General features: G+C 42.8%; 1 protein-coding gene across 1 annotated transcript in view; it reads right to left on the minus strand.

The window, feature by feature from the left end:
* The window catches only part of cacnb3a (calcium voltage-gated channel auxiliary subunit beta 3a), a 31,049-nt gene extending 14,898 nt beyond the window's left edge, over positions 1-16,151 (minus strand). Inside the window, exons 1-5 of the mRNA XM_014145537.3 lie at positions 15,703-16,151; positions 13,387-13,479; positions 1,016-1,135; positions 589-711; positions 207-316 (exon numbers count right to left, since the gene is read on the minus strand). Of these exons, the coding sequence (XP_014001012.1) occupies positions 207-316; positions 589-711; positions 1,016-1,135; positions 13,387-13,479; positions 15,703-15,783 (527 nt within the window). The 5' untranslated portion in view covers positions 15,784-16,151. The remainder of the gene's footprint in view (positions 1-206; positions 317-588; positions 712-1,015; positions 1,136-13,386; positions 13,480-15,702) is intronic.
* Between the last annotated feature and the right edge of the window lie 2,634 nt (positions 16,152-18,785).

Genomic DNA, 18,785 nt, shown 5'->3' on the forward strand with positions numbered 1-18,785 from the left:
AACAGACATTTCAGAACAAAGGTGACGGGTTACAGCACGGGTCATAGTTGGGGTTTGAGGTTACTGTTATGGTTATTGTGTTAAGGGTTAATTATAAAGAAGCCCAGTTCAATGTTAGTTCGAGGATACGTTACAATATGAAATTATGCCCCCGATATTCCCTTGATGTCCCAAATTCTTACAAACATCAGGACATGTTGGTTCACCTTTGCTCGTGTTTGAGTCTCATAGCCTCCAGGCGTAAAGGGCTGGGGATGAAGGTGATGTCTGCCCCCTCCTTCACCAGACGACCAATCCACCAATCATTGTTGTACTTCTGTTACAACAACATAACTCAACATTACACCATGGGCACCGCTTGATCCAGGTCATTATTGTAGCTACTTCTGGAAGTAAAATGAACAATATGTCTCAATATCACCTAACACAGCACGATACAAAACAGATAATACCTCACACAATTAACATAATTACGTGGAACGACTGTGTGGATGCTTTCCACAGCTGCTGTTGTTTCCATGGGGAACAGAGGGGAGAGGGGAGAGGGGTGAGAAGAGTGAGTATTGTCCTCCCTCCACAGTTCCTCACCTCCTTAATGTGCAGGAAGTCTTTGGCTTCGAAGTTGATTGCAGCTCCTTGAACGGGACAGTCCTCATCCAGAGCGCCACAGAAAGCCAGGTTGGTCTTCACCGCAAATGCTACAGGTTTAGACTGCAGGGACAGAAAACAAACAACATTTCAGTTAGTGTTACCAATAGTGTGTGTGCGTCCGTGCGTGCGTTCATCGTGTGTGTGTGTGTGTGTGTGTGTGTGTGTGTGTGTGTGTGTGTGTGTGTGTGTGTGCGTGCGTGCGTGCGTGCGTGCGTGCGTGCGTGCGTGCGTGTGCGTGCGTGTGCGTCCGTGCGTGCGTTCATCTGTGAGGGTGTGTGTGTGTGTGTGTGTGTGTGCGTGCGTGCGTGAGTGTGTGTGTGTGTGTGTGCGGGTGTGTGTGTGTGTGTTTCATAACAAAACACACCGTAGCTCTGTCGAGTTGGAGCTGGGCCTGGCGCTCGGCTTCACGCCGATACGCCTCGCGGTCCTCCTCCGCTGACAGGTCGGAATCCGACGGTCTACTGGTGTACGAATCAGCCGACCCCTGGAGAGGGAGAGGAGAGGCTACTTAAAAACACATTTCACTGCACCTATCTGGTGTATGTGACAATACAACATATTTTATACATTTACTTGTATTGGTTGTGAGACAAATATAGAGGTGGTGGTTGATTTCAGGACAGGGGTCTGAGGTGAGGTAAGAGCCTGAAGAACCGTACACAAAGACAGCCTCTCTCTTTCACACACACACACACACACACACACACACACACACACACACACACACACACACACACACACACACCACACACACACACACACACACACACACACACACACACACACACACACACACACACACACACACACACACACAACCCGCTACATCCCTTTCCTGCTGTTATCTCAAGAGTGGTGTGGTGACAGTCACAGATCACACAGAAAATAGCCTGCTCACTGAAACCTATTCTTCTGTTGTGTCATACTGGAGGCAATATACACACACTCTAACACATCATGTTGTCTTTCTTTGAGATTACTCTCTTCATCATCATCCACTTTGTCTCCTGCTTCCTCTCCCCCACACTAGCTCTCTGCTTGGTACACCAAATATAGCACAAAGGATATAGTGCCCCCCCCCCCCCCCCATCCCCCAACAATGCAGTGCAGCACACATACATCCCTTATCCTCCCTGCATATCCTCTATGGACTTCTGCTTGTTAGTAAAATATACCGTCTATACATCTCGTTAATAATTGAGTGGCCTAATATGAGGACACGCCCCAGGATCCAGTCTGCGGAACACAATGGCATCGTGAGAGAAGTGGATGAAAACAATGACTTCATAGAGTCGATAAACAAACTCCTTGCTGGCATTAAGATGCATTATTCGGTCAGAGTAGCTAATGGTCCTACACAGGTGCTATCTAGTAGGCTATTTATCAAATGATGTCAAATGATTCACCGGATTAGTGTGGAAAACCACAAGGCTGTAAGAGTTATTAAAACTATCAACCACGATAGGGATACATGAGCAAAATGAAAATCCTTTGCCAAAAACAGAAAAGGGAAAGAAAAAAATGATAATATTTGTACTTCTCAACAGAGGAGAGAGAGACAGAAGTGTTGTGCTTGGTGCAGTCTGGGCGGTGTACAGTATATCTCTGCTCCCCTATATTTGGCTCCTCTGAAGAAACTCAGCCCTGATTCTGTCAACACTACAGCGAACAAAGCCGGCCGGACAGGGGAACAGAGTTAGAGCAGAGAGAAAGGGGTGGATAGAGAGATAGAGAGGGGGGGGGGGGGGCTTGAGGGGAGGAGAGAAAACACTCCGGGGCTTTATGAACCTCCCTGTGCTGATGTACACACACACACACACACACACACACACACACACACACACACACACACACACACACACACACACACACACACACACACACACACACACACACACACACACACACACACACACACACACACACACACACACACACACACACACACACTTCTATTACCTACACCTCTATTCATCTGACCAGCCTCAGAACTCGTAACAACAGTATACTGTATGACGCCATCTTGAATTTTCCTATCTGCATCATACTATATACATAATGTTGAGACAGCACAATACAGTCATTTGAATACGACGACAGGGGGAGCCTTGAACGTATAAGCACACACAGAATGCTCTATCACTAGGTTTCTAAGGTATAACTGAATCAGATTTTCACATTCTTCAAGCCAACACTGCACCAAGTGGTCTGTGCCTTAGAGAGAGAGAGAGAGAAAGAGAGAGAAAGAGAGAGAGAGAGAGAGAGAGAGGAGGTGGGGGGGAGGATAGAGTTAGAGGCATATATTAAAGGAGAAAGACACAGAGATGAGCAATGGAAAGGGGAAAAGAGAGAGACGCATTCAAAGATAAGCCTAAAGGAGATGTGCAGAAAGCGCTGGATGGATGGATGGGGGCGCAGCGCGACAGACAGACAGACAGACAGACAGACAGACAGACAGACAGACAGACAGACAGACAGACAGACAGACAGACAGACAGACAGACAGACAGACAGACAGACAGACAGACAGACAGACAGACAGACAGACAGACACAGACAGAAGCTGTCCATACCTGACTGATTAAGAAAGCAGCACTGGATGCTGACACAGACGTGAAACTGCATTCCTGTGCTCTGTAACAGCGCTGTATTCAATGTGAACATACTGTACTTAAACGAACACACGAATGCACACACACACATGCACTCAAACACAGACACACACAGAGCCATGTTTACTAGCCGTACATGGCTGGAGTGGGAAAAGAGCTGGGTCTAAGTGCTTCTTAATGACGTTAGCGTGCTGAGAGAGTCGCCTGGGCTGCCATGCCCAGCCATTATTAAAGTGTAGAGATCAGCTCTCAGAGAGTCGCCTGGGCTGCCATGATGCCCAGCCATTATTAAAGTGTAGAGATCAGCTCTGAAAGAGTCGCCTGGGCTGCCATGATGCCCAGCCATTATTAAAGTGTAGAGATCAGCTCTGAAAGAGTCGCCTGGGCTGCCATGATGCCCAGCCATTATTAAAGTGTAGAGATCAGCTCTGAAAGAGTCGCCTGGGCTGCCATGATGCCCAGCCATTATTAAAGTGTAGAGATCAGCTCTGAAAGAGTCGCCTGGGCTGCCATGATGCCCAGCCATTATTAAAGTGAGCACTGGAGCACGTGACCTCACACCTGCTGCTGGAATCCCTCCACTCACACTTACTCCCCTGGCTTCATATCCCCACACACACACACACACACACACACACACACACACACACACACACACACACACACACACACACACACACACACACACACACACACACACACATACACAGACACACCCCCTCTTTCTCTTACTCTTTCTTTCCCTATCTCTTTCATATTCATTCATCTAGAGCAGTGGTTCCCAAACTTTTTATAGTCCCGTACCCCTTCAAACATTCAACCTCAAGCTGCGTACCCCCTCTAGCACCAGGGTCAGCGCACTCTCAAATGTGGTTTTTTGCCATCCTTGTAAGCCTGCCACACACACACAATACGATACATTTATTAAACATAAGAATGAGTGTGAGATTTTGTCACAACCCGGCTCGTGGGAAGTGACAAAGAGCTCTTATAGGACCAGGGCACAAATAATAATATAATAAAAATCAATACTTTTGCTCTTTATTTAACCTTGCATATAAAACCTTGTTTGTTCATTGAAAATTGTGAATAACTCACCACAGGTTAATGAGAAGGGTGTGCTTGAAAGGATGCACATAACTCTGCAATGTTGGGTTGTATTGGAGAGAGTCTCAGTCTTAAATCCTTTTCCACACAGTCTGTGCCTGTATTTAGTTGTCATGCTAGCGAGGGCCAAGAATCCACTCTCACATAGGTACGTGGTTGCAAAGGGCATCAGTGTCTTTAACAGCGTGATTTTTCAAGGCAAGATACTCTGAGCGCAGCCCAATCCAGAAATCTGGCAGTGGCTTCTGATTAAATACAATTTTTGCACAACTGCTTGTTGCAATTTTGATGAGGCTCTCTTGTTCAGATATCGGTAAGTGGACTGGAGGCAGGGCATGAAAGGGATAACGAATCCAGTTGTTTATGTCATCCGCTTTGGGAAAGTACCTGCGTATTTGCACACCCAGCTCACTCAGGTGCTTCGCTATATCACATTTGACATTATCCGTAAGCTTGAGTTCATTTGCACACTAAATAATCATACAATGATGGGAAGACCTGTGTGTTGTCCTTGTTAATGCAGGCAGAGAAGAGCTCCAACATCTTAATCGTAGCCTCAATTTTGTCCCGCACATAGAATATAGTTGCAGAGAGTCCCTGTAATCCTAGATTCAGATCATTCAGGCGAGAAAAAACATCACCCAGATAGGCCAGTCATGTGAGAAACTCATCATCATGCAAGAGGTCAGACAAGTGAAACTTTAAGCTCGTCTCTCAAAAAACCATGTCAATACTTTGCCCCTTGATGACCAGTGCACTTCTGTATGTTGTAAAAGCGTTACATGGTCGCTGCCCATATCATTGCATAGTGCAGAAAATACACGAGAGTTCAGGGGCCTTGCTTTAACAAAGTTAACAATTTTCACTGTAGTGTCCAAAACGTCTTTCAAGCTGTCAGGCATTCCCTTGGCAGCAAGAGCCTCTCGGTGGATGCTGCAGTGTATCCAAGCGGAGTCGGGAGCAACTACTTGTATGCACATTACCACTCCACTATGTCTCCCTGTCATGGCTTTTGCGCCATCAGTACAGATACCAACACATCTTGACCACCAAAGTCCATTTGATGTCACAAAGCTGTCAAGTACTTAAAAAATATCCTCTCCTGTTGTCCTGGTTTCCAGTGGTTTGCAGAAGAGGATGTCTTCCTTAATTGACCCCCCATAAACGTAACGGACATATACCAGGAGCTGTGCCAGGCTCGCTACGTCTGTTGACTCATCCAGCTGTAACGCATAGAATTCACTGGCTTGTATGCGAAGCAGAAATTGTTTAAAAAAATCTCCTGCCATGTCACTGATGCGTCATGAAGCAGTGTTGTTTGATGAAGACATTGTCTGTATAGTTTTTTGGGCCTTTTCCCCCAGTATTGTCCCAGCCATATCCGCGGCAGCAGGAAGAATTAAGTCCTCCACAATAGTATGGGGCTTGCCTGTCCTAGCCACTCAGTAGCTCACCATATAAGACGCTCCTAGACCCTTTTTATTGATGGTATCTGTTGCTTTTATACACGTCTTACTACTCCAAGGTTTCATCGAGTTGTGTACTTTTGCACATTTAACACACCGTGGCTGAGGAAAGGCAAAACTCCCAATATAAGTGAACCCCAAATCAATGTAGTTCTCATCATATTTGCACCTCTTCGATGGTCCAACGTCCCTGCCTATTGTTCGGTGCTTTCCCGGGGGCAGTAGCTCTTCGGCTGCATCAGATTCACAACTGTCAGTGTCCATGCTAGCTGGGCTAACAACAAATGTAGAATTTTCTGATGCTAGCATTGGATGTGCTCGTGGAAGCAGAACAACTTCTGTCGTCGACAGGTGCAGGTGTAGTACTGCTGGTACTACCAGTAGAGCTGTTATGTGTCTCTTAGGGCCTTACTTTTTTTAACCATTTATCCATTTCCAAGCAAACGGAATGAGGAGCAGCTATGTTTGGCTACATACGTACCGTTAGTGGAATTCCCTCGAGAGAGTAACGGTTAATGTGATTGGATGTTAATTATTTGACTAGGCTACCTGTATTTGACATTGTGTTGTTGTTTCGCTGAACACTAGATGGTTTCATTTTATTTTTGGCAGTGAAACAAGGCTACTCAGGCGAGGAAAAAACCTCACCCAAATATATAGCCCCATTGGAAAATATAAACGGTCTGTTTTTTAATGTGAATCACATTTTTATTTGGTGTATCCCTGACGTCATTGCTTACCCCAGTTTGGGAATACCTGATCTGGAAGAATTCAGAGGATGTGACAAATAAACTCGAAACGGGGAAATGTTTACTGGTTGCTCAGGTGGAAAGGGGAAGTCAGATGTGTGGAATAAATTTGACTAGTTGTGGAAAATACTGGAGCTCAAGAAAAAGAAGGTAAGGAGCAAGTGCTGCGTGCATATTGTGTACCAAACAGGTGCCGTTAGATTACAATATAAGTTCTCTAACCATTTGGAACAATGTAATACCAGAGAGTCTGTTGTAACATTTAAAAAAATAATATGTAAAGCCTTTATTAAAGTAAAGACTAAACCAGTCGCATTCATTCATGAATGCAATTTCCAACATGGAATGGTTTATCTATTGTTTATGCTAATTATTTAAGGGTCGCATTGTTATTTTATTTTAAAACTAAAATGCTTGAATGCATGTCAATTCATGAACGACGGGTATGCTGTGTGATGATATTAATACATGAATGATTGATTGATACAGTACTGTAGCCTTTATACGTTTTGAAATATAGGCCTAAGTAAGTTCCGCTATTGAGACTAAACAGGATGTGCTCTTAGGCCTACAGCTCGATGGTGGTTATGCAAGACTACTCTACTAAGCCTACTAATGATAATGACATGACTTATTATAATAATGATGATCATAACAATAATAGTAATAATAACAATAATGATATCAAGAAAAAGGAGGGTCATTATTTTTCTAAATAGTCTATGCTTTTTTATGACAATTTGGAACCGTGTAAATAACACTACATAAATTATAAATAATACCAGGGAGGCTGTTCTAAAGGGAAAAAGTGTAAAGCCTTTGTTACAGTATAGCAAAGATCAAAACCAGCCGAATGTGTTTATATTGTGGTTGCATGAGGCTTGGTTCTCATGGAATCAGTAGTCTACTAAACAAACACTCAAACAGGCAACAGAAGCAGGATCTGTCTTATTTCTGTAGATATACAGTGCCTTTGGAAAGTATTCAGACCCCTTGAAATGTTCCACTATTTGTTAAGTTACAGCCCTATTCTAAAATTGATTTCAAAAATATGTTCCTCAGCAATCTACACACAATACCCCATAATGACAAAGAAAACAGGTTTTTAGACATTTTTGCTCATTTATTAAAAAATAAGAAACAGAATGACCTTATTTACATGAGTATTCAGACCCTTTGCGATGAGACTTGAAATTTAACTCAGGTGGATCCTTTTCCCATTGATCATCCTTGATGTTTCTATAACTTGATTGGAGTCCACCTGTGGTAAATTCAATTGATTGGACATGATTTGGAAAGGCACACACTTGTCTATATAAGGTCCCACAGTTGACAGTGCATTTCAGAGCAAAAAACAAACAATGAGGTTGAAGGAATTGTCCGTAGAGCTCCGAGACAGGATTGTGTTGAGGCACAGAACTAGGAAAGGGTACCAAAAATGTCTGCAGCATTGAAGGTCCCCAAGAACACAGTGGCCTCCATCATTCTTAAATGGAAGACATTTGGAACCACCAAGACTCTTCCTAGAGCTGGCCGCCTGGCCAAACTGAGCAATCGAGGGAGAAGGGCCTTGGTCTGGGAGGTGACCAAGAACCCGATGGTCACTCTGACAGAGCTCTAGAGTTCTTCTGTGGCGATGGGAGAACCTTTCAGAAGGACAACCATTTCTGCAGCACTCCACCAATCAGGCCTTTATGGTAGAGTCACCAGACAGAAGCCACTCCTCAGTAAAATACACATGACAGCCCGCTTGGAGTTTGCCAAAAGGCACCAAAAGACTCTCAGACCATGAGAAACAAGATTCTCTGGTCTGATGAAACCAAAATTGAACTCTTTGGCCTGAACGCCACGCGTCACGTCTGGAGGAAACCTGGCACCATCCCTACGGTGAAGCATGGTGGTGGCAGCATCATGCTGTGGGGATGTTTTTCAGCGGCATGGACTGGGAGACAAGTCAGGATCGAGGCAAAGATGAACGGAGCAAAGTACAGAGAGATCCTTGATGAAAACCTGCTCCAGAGCGCTCAGGACCTCAGACTGGGGCGAAGGTTCACCTTCCAACAGGTCAACGACCCTAAGCGCACAGGCAAGACAATGCAGGAGTGGCTTCGGGACAAGTCTCTGAATGTCCTTGAGTGGCTTGAACCCGATCGAACATCTCTGGAGAGACCTGAAAATAGCTGTGCTGTAACGCTCCCCATCCAACCTGACAGAGCTTGAGAGGATCTGCTGAAAGGAATGGGAGAAACTCCCCAAATACAGGTGTGCCAAGCTTGTAGCGTCCTACCCAAGAAGACTCGAGGCTGTAATCGCTGCCAAAGGTGCTTCAACAAAGTACTGAGTAAATGGTCTGAATACTTATGTAAATGTGATATTTCCGTTTGCCTTGTCATTATGGGGTATTGCGTGTAGATTGATGAGGGAAAATAACAATTTAATCAATTTTAGAATAAGGCTGTAACGTACCAAAAAATGGAAAAAGTCAAGGGGTCTGAATACTTTCTGAATGGACTGTAAAGCCAGGCACATTTAACATTTAGGTTATTGATTATAGACCTAATTAAGCTGGGGTTTCCTCTCTCCTCACTTTTCGTCAACAATTAAGACAAGGGCTGTTTTCTCATCTCCTATCTCCGCTGCTGCCTCCACTGCATTGTTCTCAATGCCGATATGCTGGTTTACTTTGCTATTATGCACATAGCAACATTGTCTAGGAAAAGACGCCAATTCAACAGCACACTGATGTGTTTCAGAACCGCGGACAGCGACCGCTATCCAACAAGGGAGGAAGTGCATCTGTTATAAAATAATATTATTTGGATTAGTGTTACACCATTGTTCCTACATAATATAGCCATATACAATTTCAGTAGCACATCTTAGAGTGGACTGTTCCATCCCCACGGCCTCCACAATGGATCAGTCCATTCAGGCAGGCACCAATCAGACAGATGTACACCATTATATTTTTTTCTTTTTTTGCTACTGCTCACTTAAGAAATCTCGGTCGAACAACTGCCTATCGACCAAACAATTGACCAGTCGACTAAATGGGGTCAACCCTACATCATACACACACACACACACACACACACACACACACACACACACACACACACACACACACACACACACACACACACACACACACACACACACACACACACACACACACACATACACACTAATATATGCAAGCACACACACACACCATCATGACAGATGATGACTGGTTCCAATATTCCAAGCACGACGCCGGAATATGTAAATGCAAACTGGATACTTTACTTTAGTTGTAAAACGGGTGGTTAAGTAAAGGCAAGTTGCTCCTTTAACAGTCAACGAGGCGTACATGCACTCATAGATCACAGACCGCAGCCCCAACAATCCCTACCAATGAAGATCTGGTCTGAAATTATCTGAAATAAGCAACTCATAGGAAGCATCATTTTAATGAATGTGGTACTTGGATTTAATGGGAAGAATGAAGAGGAAGAATAAGAAGTAAAAGAGAGAAACGGAGAAGAGAGGGAAACAGAACGACTAGGGGGCTTCACAGAGAAATAGAGATGTGAAGGGAATGAAAGAGAGAAGAGGATGGAGAGAGATGTGAAGGAGGGGGAGAGAGAAGAACATTGAAGCCATAAAGAGCAGGGGAGATGAGGAGGAGAACGGCTGACAGGAACAGAGGACGTGGAGAGACAATGAGGAGAGGAGGGGAAGAAACAGAGAGAGGAAGAGATGGTGGTGGCTTCTGAGGGAGTCTGTGTACTTACTCAGTGTGGTGATAGAGCCAGCCTGTCCTTCCTCCAGGCTACATGCTGTATGCGGTCAGACTGGACTGTGCTCCTTCCCCGAACCAGGGACGACATGCACTGGAATATACTCCTATGACACCCTCTCTTACTCCTTCTACCTCCCTCCCTTTCTCTCTCTCTCTCTCTCTCTCTCTCCCTCACACCAATCACATACGCACAGACCTTCTGCTAAGAGCTAAAGTACGTCACTTGATCAAATCCACCTTTCTCTCTCATCGCTCTCTCTCTCTCTCTCTCTCTCTCTCTCCCTCTCTTGCCTTCGATCCCTTCCTGTCTTCTCAGTCCTGTAGTCAGAGGAAAACTTGATCATGTCTCATCAAGTCAAGCTACTCGTGTTAGCATAGCCCTTCCCTCCACTCACACACTGTCACTACAGCATCTGAGAATGGGAACAGATCAGTATTTAACTTCACAGCATTATAAACAAGATTTCTACCACAGCTATGTCCATGAGGCTGTTGTGAATGCATATTACTACTATCAGGTTGTGTATATTTCACATAGCACTTGTGGAAACACATAGCAACAGTATATTGTATTCTACTGTCTGCAGTAATGAGTCATACTGCTCCGCTATGGGTGGAACCCCTATCCATCCCTGTTACAAGGAAAACATATCTAAACAAAGAAAGTACAAAGTACCTGTCTTGTTTAAGTCATTTTCCGTTCTTTTGGTAGAACCCTTTCCTGCAGTCAATGACCAAAAGCGCCCTCTTTGGCCTCGTGGGTGGAGTGTTATTCATATCTTTCCTAATTTCATCCTTAATAAAGATTTTTTTTAAACTGATGAAAATCCGGTGTTTCTATGACAAACAGTTTTGTTATGTTTCAGTCTTCCGTGATGTATATAAAGTGTAATGTTGGACTGAAAACTCTAAATGGAGTACATTTCAACTCTATATCTGACATGATACAGGTGTCTTCTTTTCTTAAGTCCATAACCATGTGTGTGAGGTGTATACTTTTGTTTTAAAGTAGATTTGTTTAAGACTACCCAGAAACACTCTGTGTGACCCTGTTTTAGCCCACTGAGGTAAAGGCTTAATAATTTGTAATATTATGGTATTATCAAGCGCTAGTAAGTAGCAACAACAACCGAGCAATCCACCAAATACAGAGACACTCATGCGCACACACACACACACACACACACACACACACACACACACACACACACACACACACACACACACACACACACACACACACACACACACACACACACACACACACACACACACACACACACACACACACACGCACACGTATGCACACAGACAAAACACAAAACCTCAATGAAATGAGAGGGAACAATACAACTGTATTTGTATAGATGTAAGGTGCAAAGCTGGTGAGATATAGAAGGTTAAACACACCACCTCACCCTGGACCTGGAAAAGAGTCCAATTCATATTGAAGACCCTGCGATATTCTCAGGGTTTGCGGAGGTTTTCACTGAGCCACTAATCGGTATAACTAATGTCCCCTCCTAAATAAAACATCTGTTTCAGCCTTTTCTCCTCCCTCCCTCCTTCCCTGGCTCGCACCAACGCTTCTGACAACTAGCTACACTTCTCACTCTTTCTTCATACTTATTTCCTTATACTGTTCTAAGTGCATGTTTCAGTTATGCCTTTTTGACAGATGTTCTGGTGACTGATTGAGTGGATTCGTCTTTACTTCCGTGCACAAAGAAATAAGGTTTAAAAAAACAAACAAAAAAACCACCAGGCCCAAACCAGAGAGGATAAAGGGGTGTCATATGGATTTAAAACCTGTGTGAAAACCCAGAGGCCTTAAGAAGAACTAGACCTAAACCAAGCACCCAGTGTACTCAGCGCTCTGACACATTAGCCTCTCCCTGTTAACTGTCTGGTACACATACACATTATTCCATTTGCCGAGGGGTGTAAAGATCCACCCCTGGCTTTTGGCATTCCCTCTGCTCCCATGATAATGGGGAAGAAGAGGCCTCTGACTCACAGCATTGTTGTCAGTCTTGGACTCATGCAGTGTAACCTGATTGAAGCTCTTTGATTTCTCCACATAGAGCTTCTACAGGGGCTCAGAGGTCCCCTCTACTGGGCCAGACGCTACACTGCAGCCGCCTGGATGGTTACTGCACTGACACGCTTACCAAGTCAAATTCATCTGCAGATACAGAGCACGGAGAACCAGGCTATCAAACATACATCAAACATACAGAATGAAAAAAACACTTCCTGAATTCACTGCAGGACATTATTAGGGGACAAGAGACCCAAAAAGGTTCTGTTTGGCGTGGTGACAAATCTAAATTCAAGGGCAGTGTTATCTTAACCTAATTTCTCTCTCCCTTTTTTTTCACCAGCTATTGAGATTCTCTTAAATAACATCAAATCTGCACCCCTGCCACTCGCGCTTGCTTGACCTGAAAACATTAATTAAAAACTGAGGCTGGGATGGGCTTTCATGTAACAAACTGCTGCTACAAATCCAATACTGCACTCTATTGGACATGTTAAGTATTCCATTAAAATGTTTTACTAGTAAAAGCTAATTAAAACCACAGGAGGTTGGTGGCACCTTAATCGGGGAGGATGGGCTCATAGTAATGGCTGGAACGGAATCAATGGAATGGTATCAAACTCATCAAACACCTGGTGTCCCTGTGTTTGGTACCGTTCCATTCACTCCAGTCCAGCCGTTATTATGAGCCCTCCTCCCCTCAGCAGCCTCCTGTGAATTAAACCAAATAAAAAGCCTCATAATAAAGACATCACAGTGATTGGTTACTATAAGATTGAGAATAAAACAAAGGCACTGGTCACTTTTTAATCCGGAGGCATTCCAAAAACCTTGTAGTATTTCGACACCCTTTCATTTCGTTAGTGCTTGTGGAATGTGGTATGACAGTATTGAATTGACACAAAATCCTTGGTTATGCCATTCACACTGCACACTGACCATGGCAACAGGAGCTAGTGAAGAACTCTAAAGTTACCTGTCTTTTGATGAAGCTGGAGGTGGTGTCTGAGGATGTGCTGCCATCCGAACGTTTGAACCGACTTTTCCTCTTAGGCAACTTCCTGGGCAGCTGTTGCAGAGGAGAGAGGGATGAGAAAGGAAAGAAAGAGAGAGGAGGCAACGAGAGATGAGAGAGGAATCAGAATAACATAAAAAGACAGGGGGAAAGAAGGGGTATAAAGTAAGATGAGGACAACGTTTTAAAAAGAGAGAGGGGCATTAAGAACAAAGAGAATTAAGAGGAAAGAGAGAGAAATGAGAATAAAGGATGAAAGAGAGAGAGAGAGAGAGAAATTAGAAAATAAGAGAAAATGGGAAGAGAGGGGAAGAGAGGGGATAGTCAACGGTACAAGACATTAGGCTTTGGCAGCATTATAACGAACCTTGCTGTTGCTTCACCCTGCTAGCATTCACCAGTGTTATGGCTGCAACGCAGAGCTATAGATTGGTCATTTTTACCTAGCCTAGTACCCTTTCCTGAAACGAGTGGCTTCAATATATATGTTATATCATGTACATGTTTACTCATGTATTTCTATAGATAGAGACTAGAACAAGTCAAGTGCATTCTCAAATCTTCAAATAGCTCAATTTCTCAAATCCTATTACATGGTATGATAGATCAATGTCTAAAACAAACTATTCTTCTGGCTGGATATATGGGTCGTTCCACCAATTCGGTGCATCTTAAGAGGTTCGATTTTTTTTAAAGACTATATTAAGTGCCTATTAAGTGTCAAATTAAGTAACAGGGATGACAATTTCTTCCCCTTGTGACAGGGAAGCTTGTTGTGTGCAACAGGAAGTGGTAATTGTTATGCTCGACCCGGTCAGTTTTCCACCACATTTGACTATTAGATGTTCAATGTTCCTTCAGATTTTTTTTTTTTTTTTTAAGAATAGTTTCAACATATTAAAACGAGAGTTCAGTTCACGTAACGGGATTGACCTACAAATGAGAGACAGGTTTTTTTTCCCTTAAAATGAATCACTAATTACATTAAATAAATTATAATCTTCAGAAATGACTTTGTCAAAGCAACAAAATAATTGGGGCTTTTCAACGATGGTGAAAACTTAGATAAACGTTGGGGATAAGTGGTTTAAAATCTTCCTACAAGTCACTGAGGATGCACAGAGGGTCAAATCAAAATGCTGAATTTTGGTACTTTAGCAAGTCTTTATTCATTTTAAAAATCAGAATTTCTGAAACATGTCCATGTGGACTATATTAAAGTGCATTTAATTTAATATGAGGTTTTTAAAATACAATACGTGTGCACAATTTCTACTTCAAATATCAAAGGGGCACAAAAGGTACTCATTTCGTGGAACGACCCATATGTAATGACTGTCTGGATAATAATACGTGTCTAGTAGTGGATGATATTTCTCAAACCATTGATTAAATGTATTTATTGGGGACAAAGGCTGACGCAGAACTGCAAATAGTCATGAACCATGCAGGGAATTAGGCACACCTTGTTCTGGACTGCCCTGTGAGTGCGAGTTTTTTTTGGTGGGGGGGGGGGGGGTGAAAATGGACATGCATTCACAATACAGAATATGGACAGACTGTTATACGTACAGCCAGCCCTCTGTAGATCTATACGAATTCCCGGCTCAATAAAGTCTCGTTGGATTGGATTTAGCTCCCACACAACAGTTACTTTGATGCCAAAACCTGATGGTAGAGTGCCTTTGCAATTGCGTTTTAATAAAAGCGCTGAAATAAGTAGGCTACAGGTGAGCTAATCTACTCGAACATACAGCTGTCAAGAAGTGCTTGATATTCACGGTTTCTTACCCGCCACAGATGAAACGTTAAAACAGTTAAACACAAGTCACATGATATCTGTTTTTGGTTGAGTATAACGCATTGTATGCAGAGTTTAAGCAGGAAATGCATTAAAATAAATAATAAAACACCGTTGCACAATACATATTGAAAATCAGAAGAATAGAGGCCTGATTTGCGGTTAGAAATCAGAGTGAGTGAAGAACACACTTCAGCAATGAACATTGTAGGCCTATCAATCATCTTATCTACTTTCTTTATAACGACAATTAAATAGCCTAGATAACCGATCGAATTAAACCGATAACATAATCCTATCGTGTGGCATCGCCTTTTGCTTATTTTCATCAATCGGCAGTTTCAAAACGATATTCCACTGGCGTAGGTTGAAACTATTGCCAAGGCTGTACGCTTTCATTTCAACAACAAGTAGCAAAACGTTAACCATTTTCAAGCTCTACTTTGCTGAGTGCCATCTAGAAAGAAGAGACCTACCTGAAAATGGTGAGACTGTGAGCCTGTTTCGACACCAGGCAGTGGGTCTGCGGACGATTTGGACATTTTGACTTGCACCATCTATTTGAGAGCGCAGGGAGGCGGGATGCACACAGACATCGGTTATTGGAAAAAACGCTGATACCAACATTACATCTATGTGCAGTGGAAGAGGGAGGGTGTACCGTAGTAGAATAGTGTGAGGGTGTGGGGCGAGAGAGCTACATGGATGTATGATAAACACAATATATTTTCTGCATCAAGGAAGGAAAAATATATCACTATAAAAAAATATATATCGGGTCAAGATGTATACTATACTAGCCCTCGATAGAGTATCCCTGTATATTTGCGTCGCATCCTCTCTCTTTCTCTCTCTCTCTCTCTCTCTCTCTCTCTCTCTCTCTCTCTCTCTCTCTCTCTCTCTCTCTCTCTCTCCCCCTCTCCCCCTCTCTCTCTCTCTCCGCTCTCTCACTCTCTCTCTCTCTCTCTCTCTCTCTCTCTCTTTCTCTCTCCCTCTTTCATTCTGTGTCTCTCTCTGTGCTCGCTATGAGAGGGTCTCACAGAAGGCTGCTTAATTGGCATAACAGCTAATCCGTGCAGAAATGAAATGATTCTGTTTTTCAAGTTGGTATTATAAAATGTGGGTTATTCATTTGAGCAAATGTTCTTTTTTAATAAATAACAACATAAATATTGTTTTAGTACCATTTCAATTCTGTATGCTAAATAAAAGTAAAGGATTAGTGTTTCCTACTGTATATGATTCATGGTTGAATGATGTGTTTCATCATTTGGAATACCATGTAAACTAGTTATCTATTATAGGTCAAGTGGACACTGGGGACAGGTGTAACATATTTGAGTTTTTTTCTATTTCCGTTTCAGTTAGAGGTATTCAAATTTACCATGATAACATGAATCTATTGGTAGAATTTCGAGTAGGCCCACATTAGTCGAGGGTGGTGGTAACCATGCAATGGGTCAGTTGTAGCACTTTCTTTAATGGTAAAAATGAAGCCGTATTGTCATCTCCTCTTAATTTTTAATATACAATCTAAAAATATAATATTTTCTTCAGTAGGTCATAATATTCCTATATGTTTTTTCTTCAGTACATTTTTGAGTAACCTATGTCAAAAGCCGCAGGTAGCCCAAAAAAGGCCTACTAACGACATATTAAAGTTGTCTGCGTGAATCCATGGTGCCCTGTACCGCCGTACAAACATTCAGCACCATGGACAGCGCCACGATCAAACCAGAGAGGATTTCAGCACCTCCGGTCGCCGGTCAGCGCCGCACCTATGTTACCGCATCCAGCCCACCTCACTGCTAGTAATAAGGATATTCGGCTCACCTGTGCTGGGGTTTGTTCTAGTTGTCTGCTTATTGGTCTGCATATCGTGGACAGATTTTGACGGGAGTAAACCCTCTCACTTTGCCTCGTCCTCTCGGGTGTGGCTCTGTGCAGAAGGAAGATTGCCATGATCTTTGCTATTGCTCCCTTTCCCCTGATTTAGAATAGTTCACGTTTAGAAAAGAAATGGAAGATAATGGCAGCTACTGCTTCTTTGGCATCCAATGGACTGGTGATAAACTGTGGTCCTTAGTTAGGCTATTATGTACATTACAAGACCATTTACTGGAACCATTATTAAGTCCCAGTTGAGACCAAAGTATATTTTCCAAGGCAGCCCTGCATGATAAGACCAAGCAATTACAACTACACTATGAAACAAAGATAAATGATATAAAGAATGATAATAAAAGCTTTGGAGCACCTTCAATGAAGTCTTGGGGGGGGGGGGGGGGGAAAGACGAACTCAGCATCATCATTCATTGAATCAGATGGCTCCTTCTTCACAAAACCCACTGATATTGCGAACTACTTTAATGTTTTTTTCATCAGCAAGATAAGCAAACTTAGGGATGACATGCCAGCAACAAACACTGACACTACACATCCAAGTATATCTGACCAAATTATGAAAGACAAGAATTGTAATTTAGAATTCCGGTAAGTGAGTGTGGAAGAGGCAAACAAATGATAGTTTTTTTTCAACAATGACAAGCTTGGATGGAAAATTACTGAGTATAAAAGCAGATGATATTGCCATATTTTCAATTTAAGCCTACTAGAAAGTGTGTGCCCTTAGGCCTGGAGGGAAGCAAAAGTCATTCCGCTACCCAAGAATAGTAAAGCCCCCTTTACTGGCTGAAATAGCTGACCAATCAGCCTGTTACCAACCAAATTGTGTTTGACCAAATACAATGCTATTTTACAGTAAACAAATTGACAACAGACTTTCAGCACACTTATAGGGAAGGATATTCAACAAGCACAGCGCTTACACAAATAACTGATGATTCAATGTGGCTTTTGACTTTATCGATCATAGTCTGCTGCTGTAAAAACGCATGTGTTATGGCTTTACATCCCCTGCTATGTTGTGGATAAATAGTTACCTGTCTAACAGAACACAGAGGGTGTTCTTTAATGGAAGCCTCACCAACATAATCAAGGTAGAATCAGCAATTCCCCAGGGCAGCTGTCTTGGCCTCTTAATTTTTTTAATCTGTACTAACATCATGCCACTGGCTTTGAGTAAAGCCAGTGTGTCTATATATGTGGATGACAGAACACTATTCATGTCAGCTACAATAGCGACCGAAATGACTGAAACACTTAACAAAGAGCTGCAGTTAGTTTCAGAATGGGTGGCAAGGAATAAGTTAGTCCTAAATATTTCAAAAACTAAAAGCATTGTATTTGGGACAAATCATTCACTTAACCCTAAACCTCAACTAAATATTGTAATAAATAATGTGGGGATTGAGCAAGTTGAGGAGACTAAACTGCTTGGATTAACCCTGGATTGTAAACTGTCATGGTCAAAACATATTGATACAACAGTAGCTAAGATGGGGAGAAGTACGTCCATAATAAAGCGCTGCTCTACTTTCTTAACAACACTATCAACAAGGCAGGTCCTTCAGGCCCTAGTTTTGTCACACCTGGACTATTGTTCAGTCGTGTGGTCAGGTGCCACAAAGAGGTACTTAGGAAAATTGCAATTGGCTCA

This window comes from Salmo salar, chromosome 15 (assembly GCF_965601325.2).
Source record: "Salmo salar chromosome 15, fSalSal1, whole genome shotgun sequence".
Classification (NCBI taxonomy): Eukaryota; Metazoa; Chordata; class Actinopteri; order Salmoniformes; family Salmonidae; genus Salmo; species Salmo salar.